The sequence below is a fragment of the Carassius gibelio genome, chromosome A6, assembly GCF_023724105.1.
Source record: "Carassius gibelio isolate Cgi1373 ecotype wild population from Czech Republic chromosome A6, carGib1.2-hapl.c, whole genome shotgun sequence".
In the NCBI taxonomy this organism is placed as follows: Eukaryota; Metazoa; Chordata; class Actinopteri; order Cypriniformes; family Cyprinidae; genus Carassius; species Carassius gibelio.
The window spans coordinates 29607136-29622023 of record NC_068376.1 but is presented as its reverse complement, the minus strand read 5'-3'; the positions used below and the strand labels follow the sequence as shown (position 1 = coordinate 29622023).

General features: G+C 33.4%; 1 protein-coding gene across 3 annotated transcripts in view; it reads left to right on the top strand.

Moving 5' to 3' along the window:
* The window catches only part of LOC128016028 (solute carrier family 12 member 5-like), a 90172-nt gene that overhangs the window by 49309 nt on the left and 25975 nt on the right, over positions 1-14888 (top strand). For all 3 annotated transcript variants that reach the window (XM_052600344.1, XM_052600343.1, XM_052600342.1), the window contains one exon: positions 11150-11296. In XM_052600344.1, the coding sequence (XP_052456304.1) occupies positions 11150-11296 (147 nt within the window). The remainder of the gene's footprint in view (positions 1-11149; positions 11297-14888) is intronic.

Below are 14888 nucleotides of genomic sequence, written 5' to 3'. Positions count from 1 at the left end.
CTTAAGTGAAAATTGTTTCAAAGTATATCCTACACCAATTCTTTTAGTCTTTGTAAAAATCTCATAATGTTTGCATTTCAGTTGTGGTGTAGAAATGTTGTGTTGCTGCAAACGCTTGTGTTGATTGGTTGGAAGCAGATATTTAAGTCTTACAGTATTGATATAGGCTGATTACATGCATAAAATGATTGTTCTCCTGAAGGATAATGTAAGACGAGCTATGCAGTAGTTCTGAATATGCTGGCGTACATGTGTTGGGCTGACACTGATAGTCATTGCCCTTTTCCTTCCCCTGCCTTTACTGTGGTTTTTAATAATTCACCCCGTCTAAACTAAGTCACATTAACACTGTCAGCTCCTGTTTGGGCAGCCAAGCGAGAGGAGACATTATTACAAGCTCCTTGCTTTTCTCCTCTGCTCTTCTGCCATCAGTTATCAGTTCATTTGTCAATCCTGATGGCATGCAAAATGCATTTGTGTTCATAAACGGTATGAACATACCCGAGTCATGTTTTGAGAAAATTATATTTAAGCCTGTTTTTTGGACCATCTGGGTTTTTTGTATTGCAACATTATTTGTATGACAATTAAACACATTTTCCCCCATAGCAAAAGAATGTCATTACTGTAGTGAGAAACTGTCAACATGTGTATAGCAGCTCTCTGAATAATAACATCTGCTTTAATGATATAGACATTAACACACCCTTGAGTACTGATGTTTATTACTAGAACACAGTGAGAAAGAAATTCATATTTTTATTCAGCAAGGATAGCTACTTAAAATTAATCGAAAGTCACAGTAAAGACATTTATAATGTTTCAAAAGATTCTATTTCAATCAGTGCTGCTCTTTTGAATGTTCTAGTCATCAAAGAATCCTGAAAATAAAATGTGTCAAAATTTCCACAGAAATCTGTAGCAGCACAACTGTTTTCAGCATTGATAATAATCAGAAATGATCATGTGACACTGAAGACTGGAGTATAGTATTACAATAGAGAACAATTATTTTAAATTGCAATAATGTTTCACAGTATAACAGTTTTTACTGTATTTTTTATCAAATAAATACAGCCTTAGAGAGCAGAAGAGGCTCCTTTTAAAAATGTAAAAACACCAAACTTTTGAACCCAAGATGCTTATTTTTAGCCCTACTGAGTAAATTAGTACATGCAGTGCCTTAAATATGGATAATTAAGAGTTAAATTAAAGAGATTAAAAGTTTTAAAACCTAAAACTCATAAATAATCTGAAACCTTTTTGTTTTAAAGTAAAATTGTTGTGAAAGAAAAAGACACATTTCAACACCAAGTTTTAAATCTCATGCTTTTTCAAACCAATATGACTTTGATTTTACTAAGATCTTGATACAACTCAGTGTCCAAAGGCAATCTGTTTTTTTTTTTTAAAAAAGACATTTCATAAAACATAAAGAAAAACAGAACAGAATGGCTAATTCTAGTTGGGATGTAATAATTTTAAACAATTTGCAAATAATATTTTGAAATATGCACACATGCACTTGCATGCTTAATTTGTTCAAAACAAACCTTTTCTTGTCTCATCACATTCAGTTAGATATTACATGAACTGCGTAAATTATACCATATTTTAATTTCAAAATGGCCATATTTGAGGAATCATATTTGAGAGTAGTCTGGATATTACTGTTGTTTTACATTTCTATCATAAAACAGTTGTCAAATATTAAATGTAAAACAGTAAACCCCGCTTATTTTGATTTGATTGGTCAAATTAATCATTTTGACATGTCAGACCATCTAAAAATGTGACAACAAAGTCCTTTTTAAAGAGTTTCAAATTTTGGGGGGACAATTTAGCCACTTATTACTATGTCTGTTGTGGTTACATTACTGCTTCAAAATAACTACTTTCACAGGGGGAAAAAAAGCAAGTGATAGCGGTTTGCATTGACATGTCATTTTTAGGTGGACTGTCTCTTTAAATTCAGACACTTTTCAGGCCTTCAAAAGACCAGTTGTTGAAAACTGCTCTGTCATTCCTAAAGAGCAATCCATTATCTACCGGTTTCACATGTTGTCGCTGCAGCTGGGCAGGTGGTGCTGTCCGCGGCGCTTTTATAGCGAGAGCAGCTGTCAATATCCGCAGTGGGAACGAAACACCTGAGGCTCACAGTCAGGGTCCTCAGACGGCTGTTGCAGGAGGCCGCTGGGCATCTGCACTTCACTGCTTTTACCTGAGAGTCTCGTCGGCTGGAAGCAGCCTGTGGGAAATCATATACACACACAGACACACATGGGACGAATGAGGATTGATGACGCACCTGCTCCAGCTCGAGTCTGATGGAGTCTGTCGGCAGCTGAAGATGTGACCGCTGCAGATCACTATTGATTCAGACGCTTCACACTCGCTCGACACGTCACCACAGCATCCATAATGAGAACTCTTTTCAGCACACATGGTGTCAACAAGACACTTTTGATTACATGACACACCCTGACACTGCCAGACACTGCCAGAAATATCTCATGCAAATAAAGTGCAATTGAAATACAATGATGTTCTTTGAAATAACTTTGATTAACATGTAAATGCTGATAATGTAAATAGCATATGTGATCATGGACCACTAAGGGTAAAACTATTTGAAAATCTGGGTTCTGAGGGTGAAGAAAAATTTAAATATTGAGAAAATCACCTTTAAAGTTGTCACCTTAAAATATGCAATGCATATTACTAATCAAAAATTAGGTTTTCGTATATTTATGGTAGGAGATCCTCAAAATATATTCATGGAACATGATCTTTACTTAATATCTTAATGATTTTTGGCATGAATGAAAAATCTATAATTTTGACCCAAATAAAATATTTTTGGCTATTTCTACAAATATACCCCAGAGACTCAAGACTGGTTTTGTGCTCCAGGGTCACAAAATTTGCTATGCAGGTATTCAGGGTTGTTGAAAGCAGCGTTGTTATTGTTGTTGTTGTTAACTTAAATTAAAACAATTACAAATATTGTTTTGTTATAAAGCTGAAAGAATTAAAGTTGAAATAAAATTAAATAAAAGATAAATATTATATGAAAAACTAAAACTGAAAATAGGGTGTTGCTATTCAGTTGCTAAGGTATTTAGGTTGTTTGCTATCAGTGTTGTTGTTAACTAAAACTAAAACAATTAAAAATCTGTTTTGTTTATTTAAATAAAGCTGAAATGAAAGAAAATATAAATATTTGATGAAAAACAGAAATTAGAAATGTTGCATTGGAAAACTGGAAAACTGAAATGAAAATAAATGAAAGCTATATATATATATATATATATATATATATATATATATATATATATATATATATATATATATATATATATATATATATATAAACTATGAAGCAACGGCATATAAATAATACTAAAATTAGCCAAACCCTGATGATGTTGTTATTGGATGCCAGGGTATTGCTAAACTGGTCATAACTTTTTTTAAATCAGTTCCAAAAAGACTGAATGCGTATTTTGCGGGTCTAAACTTCCAGAAGCTGACACAGGATTGTGTTGGTGATCTTTAGAAGGTGAATAGTGCTTCATTATATTCTCATCGTTGTCTGAGGTTTAAGTGTGCAGATCTGTTCAGACTGCAGTAGGTACGGCAGGTTGTCTTCAGGTTCACGGCGTCCCTGTTGGAGTTCTGTTGGGTAAATGTGTTCTTGCAGTTCAACTGAGCACAACCTCAAACTTTTAATGAGAAACAACTTTCCTTTATTGACTTCTATTAGGGTCAGTGTTCATGTTGAGGTCTATTCCCAGCAGGGCATTGAAATTGCACACGTGGAATTCATCTGACAGAATAAAGGATTTATTTTTGTCCTACAGGTTAATAAGGTTGGCAAAGGAGAAAGCCAGCAGAAATCTTCTGAAATTCAGTTGTTGAAAAAAATATGACAGTTTTTTCTGCTTAAAATAATGCAAAACACAAAATGTTACATTATGTTATGTTATGTTACATTATGTTGTTGTTACATTGTTACATTGTGTTATGTTACATTGTGTTATGTTACATTACGTTACGTTGCATTAAGTTACATTATCTTGCTGTTACATTACGTTATGTAATGTTACATTGTTTTTGTTACATTACGTTATGTTATGTTACATTATTTTATGTTACATTATGTTGTTGTTACGTTACGTTACGTTGCATTACGTTATATTATCTTGCTGTTACGTTACGTTACGTTATGTTATGTTACGTTATGTTATGTTACATTACAGTATGTTACGTTACGTTACATTACATTACATTACATTACGTTATGTTATGTTACGTTACATTGTTACGTTACGTTATGTTACATTACGTTACGTTACATTACATTACATTACGTTACGTTACGTTACGTTACGCTACGTTATGTTATGTTATGTTATGTTATGTTACGTTGCGTTATTCTCGTAATATGTTAATATGTTACGTTGCGGGGAAGTCGTGGCCTAATGGTTAGAGGGTTGGACTCCCAATCGAAGGGTTGTGAGTTCTAGTCTCGGGCCGGACGGAATTGTAGGTGGGGGGAGTGCATGTACAGTTCTCTCTCCACCTTCAATACCACGACTTAGGTGCCCTTGAGCAAGGCATTGAACCCCCAACTGCTCCCCGGGCGCCGCAGCATAAAATGGCTGCCCACTGCTCCGGTGCACAGTGTGTGTGTGTGTTCACTGCTCTGTGTGTGTGTATTTCGGATGGGTTAAATGCAGAGCACAAATTCTGAGTATGGGTCACCATACTTGGCTGAATGTCACTTCACTCACTTCACTCACACTTCACTTATGTTACATTGCATTATGTTACATTATTATGTTGTTACGTTACTTTACGTTACGTTATGTTATGTTCTGTAATGTTATTTTCTGTTACGACAAAGGTACACTACGGTATACTACACTACGTTACCTTACGTTATGTTATGTTACGTTAAGTTATATTATATGTTATATGTTGTGTTATTCATTATTTAAAAATAGCAAAAATGTCAATTAATTCATTTAAAAATAAGTTTTAAATTTGACATACATTTACAATAAAATATACAATACAAAAAAATACAAATAGAATAATGCATATTATTCATTTAAAAAACTGTATAGCATAACAATGCTAAAATATCACTGCTACAGGAACATGGACTTTTGATAAAAGAAATATGTTAAATATTATTAAATATTTCATATATAATATATTTTATTATTATTAATGTGGTTTCTTTTTTTTCTGTATGTTTTAATATTATCCAAATAATTAATTATTATATAATGTCATATGATAATGTAATTTTCAGTACTGCTGTGATTTTTTTACCAGCTGCTCTGCTGATAATAATATACAGTAATTTCACAAGAAGTTTAAGAGCGTCTGGAAGACTGTTCTGTGCCTGTATCTTGTTTTGTTAATTATATGTCTGATATTGAATCTCGACCCCAAACTCCAGCTCAGCCAGCATTTCTGTGTCGACAACATGTTTTTATTCCTAATTGCTGATTGGATTGTCTCCCTCCCTCCTCGCCTCATGAACTGCAAAATCTCAGAAATAGAGTGATGCACCGAAAGTGGATGAGAGAGGAGGTTTTGTCTCTTTGTTGTGTTTTGCTGTTGTTCATGGATGCTCAGGCAGGGAATGGAGTGGAGCAGGTTTTCAGAAAGCACAGCTGTACTGTTATTTGAGAAGTGAAGCGTAATCTTTGCTTGACACACATTTGCTCAATGATTCCTTGACCATTCTGCACATCATTGTTTTTCATTTAATTTGTCATTTAGCTAAAGAAAGCATTCTAATACATGTAATATGAAATAAGTTGAATAGTCGTTTTATAATACAAAACTTGCCACCATGATGCTAGGATGCACTGGGTGAGTTGCCAGAGCACTGATATGTGGTTGCTAAGGTATTCTGAATGGTTGCTAGTTGGAAGGTTGCTAAGATCCAAGTACCTGAAATCTATGATATTGTGCCTTTTTGTTTCTGTTCTTTTTTTTTGCCTGTTTTATATTCCGCTTTCAATATCTTCCGCAAGCAATAGTATAGGGATGCTAAACTTAATAAACACAATTACGTGTAATATGTTTTAATTAGTATGAACATAATAATAACTATTAATAAATACTACTAATAAAAAATATTAGCATGCTGTTACATTCTTTTTATAGAGTGTATAGGCCTATTTCTTGTGTGTGTGTGTGTGTGTGTGTGTGTGTGTGTGTGTGTGTGTGTGTGTGTGTGTGTGTCAGTGATGCATGGGTTGATCCAAAATGAGCGGGTGCCTGCGGTTACCCACGGTTATGAGTCATCCAAAAATATTTTTTATGATATTCGGGTTGCGGTCGGTCGGGTCGTTTGAAATAAAGACGCCAATTAAAACTTTGTCATTTATATAGTACTAGACACAATTTTTAAATACATAAGCCTACACTTTGTTGGCTGAATAACTGGCACGAATCTGCACTTTTAATAGCGAATGGACTGCAACATACTCTTGTTTAAGACCTGTAGTTGGCGAAGCAGAAAGAGCTTTTTGCATTGTATGCAAAATAAGTTTTTCTGCGGGACATGGTGCATGTGAGTACCACAGAATAAAAGCACATCATCAAGAAACATGCAAATCAGTGCAATCGTTTTCCAATAAACCAAATGCCCCGACTGCAGTAAGTTTGCCCCAGTATTTTTTCCAGATTCTGAAATAGCTAAGAGAGAAACTTTAGGTATTTTGAGTCAGGTATTGTCTTAATCTTTTAGTCGGTGGGTTTAAAAATAAATATAGGCAACATATTAGGCTACAGAAAGCTTGAAATGTCTACTTTTAAATTAAAATATTCAAACCAAAATAAATAGGCTACTCTCTGATGATCCATATGAAATGTGCATTTCTCTCTGGCGTTCATGATGAGTCCGCTTTGACAACTTCATCTTAGCAGCGACACAGAAAACACCAGTTTATTACTAAACAATTAATTTCTCCATGCTAATTTAGACACATTCATAAACATTACTTAAACCAGTTCTTTGTGGCAAGCTTTATGTGTGCGATCATAGTGCTTATTATCCTGTAGGCTAGAGGCTATTTAAGTCATTAAATTAATATGAAGGGGCGATGCATTTACTACTTTTAAAAAATGCGGGTCAGGAGGAAGCGGGTCAGGTACAATATTTTCTTTTTTCTTGTTTGCAGTCCGAGTTGCGGGCGGGTTAGTTAGAAACGTTGGTCGGGTGCAAGTTGTTTATACACTGACGCGTGCATCACTAGTGTGTGTGTGTGTGTGTGTGTGATTGATTGATTGATTGATTCTTTTTTTTTTTTTTTACATTGGGTTGTAAATTGTATACTTTGTACGGTTGTGTGTGATAAATAATATTTAAATTAGATTTAAACTCGCTTGAGTTCTGGTTCTGGCAGTGTAGCTTTGGCTCTTGGTGTCCAGTTTTATGCAAATGTTGTCATGGAATGAATAAATATGCAGAAATAGTTATTTCACTGTCATCAAGTCAAAAGCTGGAAAGACGATTGTGAGAAAGAAGGACATTATTGAGATGCAAGCTCAGGCAAACACTGCAGGGCACAGACAGTAAATCTGATTAATATTCATCAGACATCAGGCAAGAGGTGGCACACATTTGCATGAAGAGAAGAATGTCAAAATGACAAATAAAATCTGCTTTCCTCCGCCTGGATTCACTGTGGCTTTCAGGGCAAGTGCTGCTCGTGGGTTTGGAGGAGCTGGACCTGTAGAAGAAATGAGGGACTCCTTTAAGAAGAAAACTATTGGTCATATTTTTAACTAAAACTGAATCCATTAAAAATACATACATTTTCATGGCTTAAACTGAAATATAATAACATATAAAAATAATACATAAAATCCAAGGCAACATTAGTCATTTAGTTTAAGTTGAAGTACAAAAATAAGTAAATCTAAAAAGTAAAACTTAATAAAAATATAGTAAACATCACAAAAAAGAAAAATCTTTGTTTTTTTCTTCTTGTTACGTTGCACTTTTTGTTAGAAAATGTTAATTAACTATTTAATCAAGTTTATTTAAGGTATCTAATATTTTGATATACTTAATTTCCATGATCTAAATATTCTTAAAAATGAAAGTTTTTTTGTCATTTGGAAGTGTGTTGGCCTCCTTGCATTATTATGCTATTACTTTATGATTATATATTCAGTGGCATAAAATAGTCTTTAAAATCACAATAATATCGCTTATTGCAAATATTTCTCTGTCAACATATCACACAATAAAAAGTTGTTATCGTGACAGGCCTAAATATACATATTTCATAAAAAGCGTGATTTTTAATTCTTGCATGTATGATTTTAGATGTGTGAGGTTCACTTCATTTGGGACCTGTTTTGACATGATGCATAAAGCCACATTATATTAGATTACATTAATACGGAAATTAATCCTTGCTTCAGAAATCAAATTATCCCACTCAGAATTGCGAATTTGCATGGCTGATATTGAATTTAATGGCATGCATTATTCAGGCCTTCTTATTTATTTCAGGTTAATTAAATTAAAAGTCTTGTTTCCCAGTTTGCCAACTGCTGTCGCTTTGAGCATACGGATGACTTGTTCTGGTATATGTGTGTGTGTGTGTGTGTGTGTGTGTGTGTTTCCCATCTGAAGGGCTCTATTCTCAGTCTGTTATGAAGGTTAAAAATATGCCGGAGGGAAGCATCTTTTCTCTCTGCGGTTCTCATTGTCTTTGCTCCTTTCAGCATGTCTCCCAAATATAAAAGCCTAAAACAATAACTGTAATTAACTCTAATTTATAAAACATATAGTTCTGGCTGTAGATTCTGATTGGATGAGTCATATTCAAAGCCGCTGTAAGACATCAGATATAAACGCATGTGTGCTCAGTTGGATGTCCATGTATTTGTACCATGTACAATGATATTTACATGGTACTTCAAAGATTGACATGTTCAAAAAGAAGTACAATAAGCTAATCTATATTATATCTATAGTATTTGTTGCAATAAGTGTGTGTGTGTGTGTGTGTGTGTGTGTGTTTCTATGATTATAAATAATTATGTTTATTGATTTTTGTTATCATTTTACAAATTCAATAACTATATCATTTTTTTTTATCTTTTAGATGCCATCAACCCCCAAATATGAACATCCTAAAATTTTAAAGGCAGCTTTATATTTTCACGTGTAAAATACTAAAAAGTGGAAATTATAAATATGTTTAAAATATTTATATTACATGACATAGATTTTTTTTACTCACAATAATATTATGATCGATGTGTTATTATGTACATTTATTATTACTATGTACTATTTATTTAAAAATGTATTTATTCATTTTTATCAATTTGTTAATTTTAAATGCATTTTTATTATTTATGTAAATAAAATTTTATTTAATTATTTGTAATCTTTTAATCAATATTTGTATTTATTTATTTATTTATTTATTTATTGTAATCAAATGTATATTTATAATTTATTTAAAATCATTTATTTATTTAGCTATTTATTTATGTTTTGTTAAATTAATTTATCTAGGTATTTAATTAGTTTATTAATCTTATTTTTATTGTTTATTTATCTTCTTTAACTAAATGTTTCCATGGACTTCTTCCTCCACATTTTTTCATTTGATTTTATTCTGGCTACTGTTAAGCATAGTGTATTTTTTTAATAATGCATGCACTTTTTATGCAGTTTTGCTTTCAGAATTATGAGTTTTATCAGCTTGACTATAAAACTACTTCAGAAAATCCCACACAGAAGAAGGGATCTGAGTCATTTAGGGACCAAAAAGCACATAGCACCCACCCAAAAGAGAACACCTTAGCAACCACATATCAACAGCCTGGCACAGTAACACTCAATATTTCCTTCAGAAAATCTCAAAGTCTGTTTGCACACCGTTCTTACTGTGTTTACAGTAAAGTGAGTTTGTGAACGCTGCTCAGTTATTCAGTGCATGTCTTCAGGTCTGAGGTTCAGAGTCACGAGGGATTCACTCAGATGCCCATTAAATCACATTTAATCAACTGTGTGAATTGAAAAGTGCTTTCACAAGCCCTTGAGATTGTGTGTGTGTGTGTTTGTGTGTGTGTGGTCGTCCTGTACCTTATAGTGCTGTCATCCGCTGTGGATCTGTCCAGCCTGCTGAACCGACTTTGCCTGTCTGACCTTTTTTGGTCGCTGGGATAATTGCATTTTATCGACGATGTCCTTGAACGGGGACGGGACATATTTGAGTGTTTTTGGATGCCGTGTTGATGGACATGCACACAGACACACACTCACTTACCATTCATCCAGCTGGCAGACCTTTACTCACTGTGTGTTAGTAATTACTGACCATCCACACACACACATACACACACTTTCTCTCTGAATTTCACATTGGCTCCTACTGATCGTTGAAAGCCCTTGAAATGAGCGCTACACACAGCAAACACAATGACAGTGAATGTTAATTGAAATAAGGGTCATGTGTTTATATTGATTTACAGTCATGTTGATCACAGGGTTCTAGCCTATTAAATCTTTTTGAATGGAGCATAACATAAGATATATTCAGACCATGCCCTAACGAAAGGAAAATATATTTACCAATATATTTCTTAAAATATATTGCGATATATTGTAATATTTTATTTTCCCTTTTTATTCACTAATATTTTATATATTTGAATACATTTAATAATATATTGATGATACATATATTATATAAAATATTGCAAAATATACAAATGATTGCCACTTTCAATATATTGCAATATATTGGAAAAAAATAAATATATATAAGAATATATGCCTAATATATTACATTATATTTTCCAATATACTGCAATATATTTTTGTTTCATAAGGGTGTACATTTCTGTTACGCATTAATATTATCCCAGTTTGGACTGGAGATCAAGTTTAATATTCCATGATATTTCCAGGTTTTCAATGGACATGTCTTTCATTTTTTTATCAGAACATCAACAGTTGCATTATTGCTTTTACAGCCGAGAGATCAGAGCATGTGTTATGTTTGCTGAACAATGAAATGAAAACATGAACCTGATCAACATCAGATCTAATCAGATATTGACGTTGTGCTGTGTGTGTGTGTGTTGCCAGGCTCCGCGGATGGGAACACTGATGGGTGTCTACCTGCCCTGCCTTCAGAACATCCTGGGCGTGATTCTGTTTCTCAGGATGACTTGGATGGTGGGCATCGGCGGCGTCATCGAGTCCTTCATCATCGTGCTCATGTGCTGCTCCACGGTCAGTCACACACCATGCAATAGAAATTTGAGATGAAATTAGACTTAACTTTAATGAAAAAGGCACACTTTGAAACATCTAAATGGTCTCTAAATGACGTTTCATTTTTGTTATGCAAAACATTATTAATACAGTAATTAGTTGTTTTTATTCATATTTTTATTGTATTTTATTATTGTTTTCATTTTAATTTTATTTAAGTTTTTAGTAATTTTGTTATGTGCCAGTTTGTCATTTTTATTACTGTTTTTTTTTTATTAGCTTTTATTTTTATATTTTCTGTTTTTATTTTAATTTTGCTTTAATTATTAGTATTTTTATTTGCCAGTCTGTGATTTTTATTAGTTTTTGTTTAAAAAAACATATATATTTCTAAATAGTTACTTTTTTTTCAGCTTTAGTTAGTTTAGTTTAGTACTTTTTAGTTTAATTTCAGTGTCTAGTACTTCAACTTCAACTTATTTTAAAATTTGTAAGTTTTTTTTTTTTTTAGTTTGTAATCTAATATTTATATTTTATTTTATTTTGGCTTCATGTCAATTAACAAAATGTTTTAATTTTAAAAGGGAGAGGCTATTATGTGAGTCTATGAGAGCATAAGTCTAAGTGGCCGTCCATGACATGCGGAGTCCCACAAGGGTCAATTCTTGCACCGCTCTTGTTTAGCCTGTATATGCTCCCACTAAGTCAAATAATGAGAAAGAACTCAGCTTTAGTTAGTTTGGTTTAGTTTAGTACTTTTTTTAGTTTCATTTCAGTGTCTAGTACTTCAACTTCAACTTTGCTATGTGTCACCAAGCAAACATGCACTTCAGCATGCTAGGTTTGCATGTACAACATAGACACTCCAGCGCCCATGGAAGTGCTATTTTTATCATGAGCTCAGTCATCTCACTATTTGCTCTTTCTTCACTCTTTCTCACATACACATGCTCTGGTTGAGTTTGGAATAGCATACTACAATACTACTCTCATAGTGTGTGATGCATTAAAATAGCCAATATACACACATCCACACTGAGGATAAATCACATGCAGATCTTAAAGGAATACTCCACCCAAAAATAAAAATTACTCACCCTCAGAGCATCCAAGATATAGAAGAGTGTTTTTTTTTCATTGGAACCGATTAGGGAAAATTTAACACTTGCTCACCAATGGATCCTCTACAGTGTATGGGTGCCGTCATAATGAGAGTCCAAACAGCTGATAAAAGCATCACAATAATCCACAAGTAATCCATACCACTCCAGATCATCACTGAACATCCAGTGAAGCCAAGAACTGTGTTTGTAAGAATCTTCAAACGAGTCCTCTATCAATCGTCCTGCTGCAGGTATTTAGGTCAGCATGCTGTTTTATCTGAATACACAGTGTGTGTTGACATGCATATTGTATTCTGATTATGTGTAATAAGCTGACAGCAGTTGATTAGCTGTTGGAAACTGTATTTATCTTCAGGAATTATATAATGTGCTCACTAAAAATATAATCATTTCAAAATGTCATAAACGGTTTTGATAGTTTTGATAGTTTTGATAGTTTTAGCCTTTCGTTCCGCATGATCACACACCGATGCGCAGAACAGCCTGTAGGACGTCACCCAGCTGTCATAGTAGGCCATCTTTCTTTTCCTGTGTCTCTAATTGCTCTAGTGATATTTTTAGTTTTGTTTTAAAGGGTTTCATTGCCTCAGTATGAAAATATGAAAGTAGCTAAAAAGATTTTTTCAATTTTTTCACATTTTTTTTTTTTTACATTGCATAGCATTGCATTATTTTCATGACATTTAAAGGGATAGTTCACCTAAATTGTTTTAATCTGTCATCATTTACTCACCAAACCTGTGGCTACCATCAACTGTTTGATTACCAACATCTTCTTTTGTAAGTATTAATGACAAACCAGTTTTTATAGTTTAATGTGTCCAGATGTTTTACTTTTGTATTCTTTTTTGTTTTTCACTTTATTCTTAGGGCTCATAAAACAATACTTTTATAAGCATAAATTAAACAGACAGACACTAGCATGAAAACTGGCTTAGTTTTCATGAAAATGTTACCATTCAAAATATCAAAAAGGACTTAGTTTTTTTATGCAAAACATAATATAGTAATTGGTTTCTTTTTAATTAATATTTTAAATTGTTTAAATTTTAAACTTTTATTGCTCTTTCGATTAAAATGAGTTCAAATTTTGTTTACATTTTCAGTCTATTGTTTTGTTTGTTTTATATCAGCTTTATTTCAATAAACAAAATATTTCAATAATTTGAGTCAATGACACTTTTGATACTGGGTTGCTCTGCTCTTATCAGGTTTAGTGAGATTCATAACATACATGATATAAGGTGCTGAAAATCATAAAATGCAACAGAAGTTTCTTACAGTATTTAAACCCAAGCAGAACTGACAGTGGTCAAGGGTGGCATGAGCAACACCTCAACATCCGTCTGTGCTTTCAGAATGAGTGCATATATGCATCATAATTAGAAGTAGCAAGACGCTATCAATGTCATCTGAAACTACCAGCTCGTTGCCAGGCGCCCGTCGCTTGCTTTTTATTGCGTTCGTTCTCCCATGGCAACAGATGGAGAGGAGGAGAGAATGCTGATTCTTTCATCCATCACCGAGATGCAGACGCTCGTGTCTTTAAGACAGACTGAAGCTGTCAGAAAGGCAGAAATGATTCATTAAAGGACAAACAACAGCATTGATCCACTTTATAAATAATCACGAGGCACAGAAATATTGACAGGCGGATGACAGACAGTGCCTTGGTTATGGATCGTGACAGTTGTGAAATGATTAAATTATTCATGGGAATGCATTAATACATGAATATGAATTGACTGTTGTGTATTCAGTGATGTAGATTAAATCAAATTAACACTTAACACTGAAACAGTGGCTCCGTTCAAAAACCTAACGAGAGCTGGCCGAATTCTAAGGCAGACCCAGAATGCATTGCACAATCTCAATCAACAATGGCAGCCAAATCGAGAGAAATGTTGATTATACAACCATATGAGGTTCCATTTCCACAATCAGATCTTTGTGCAATAGGAAAATGCACTTTCCTCTCCATTTTTCTACTCTAGTGTTTCCTGAGCTCAGCTCTATTAAATTCAATTTCTGATGTGTCATTTGATTATGTAAATTCCTCCTCTCTAGGGGCCAAATATCGTCGGCACTCAGTTGCTGAGTAACAGTGAGGAGACTCATACCTTGAATTAAGATACTAGTTGACAAATAAATAATTTGAGTTTTTGTGTGTAGCTACAGTACCATGCAAAAGATTTTATTCAGCAAGAATGCATTAAATTGATCAAAAATGACAGTAAATACATTTATAATGTTACAAACGTTTTCTTGATGGTGAAATTAAAATATTTTTGTTTGAATTTTAAATATTATTTCTTTTTAAAGGTTATTGGCCTCGTTTATGAAAAAAAATCTACATTGTAGGCTGATTGTACAACATTCTTGTGTAAATTATTGCATTTAGCTGAATTAAGTGATTTAAACAGAAGTTTGTTTGTAAAATGATAACTCTGTGTTATGAATCCCTCATGTAAATGTCAACTACGCAA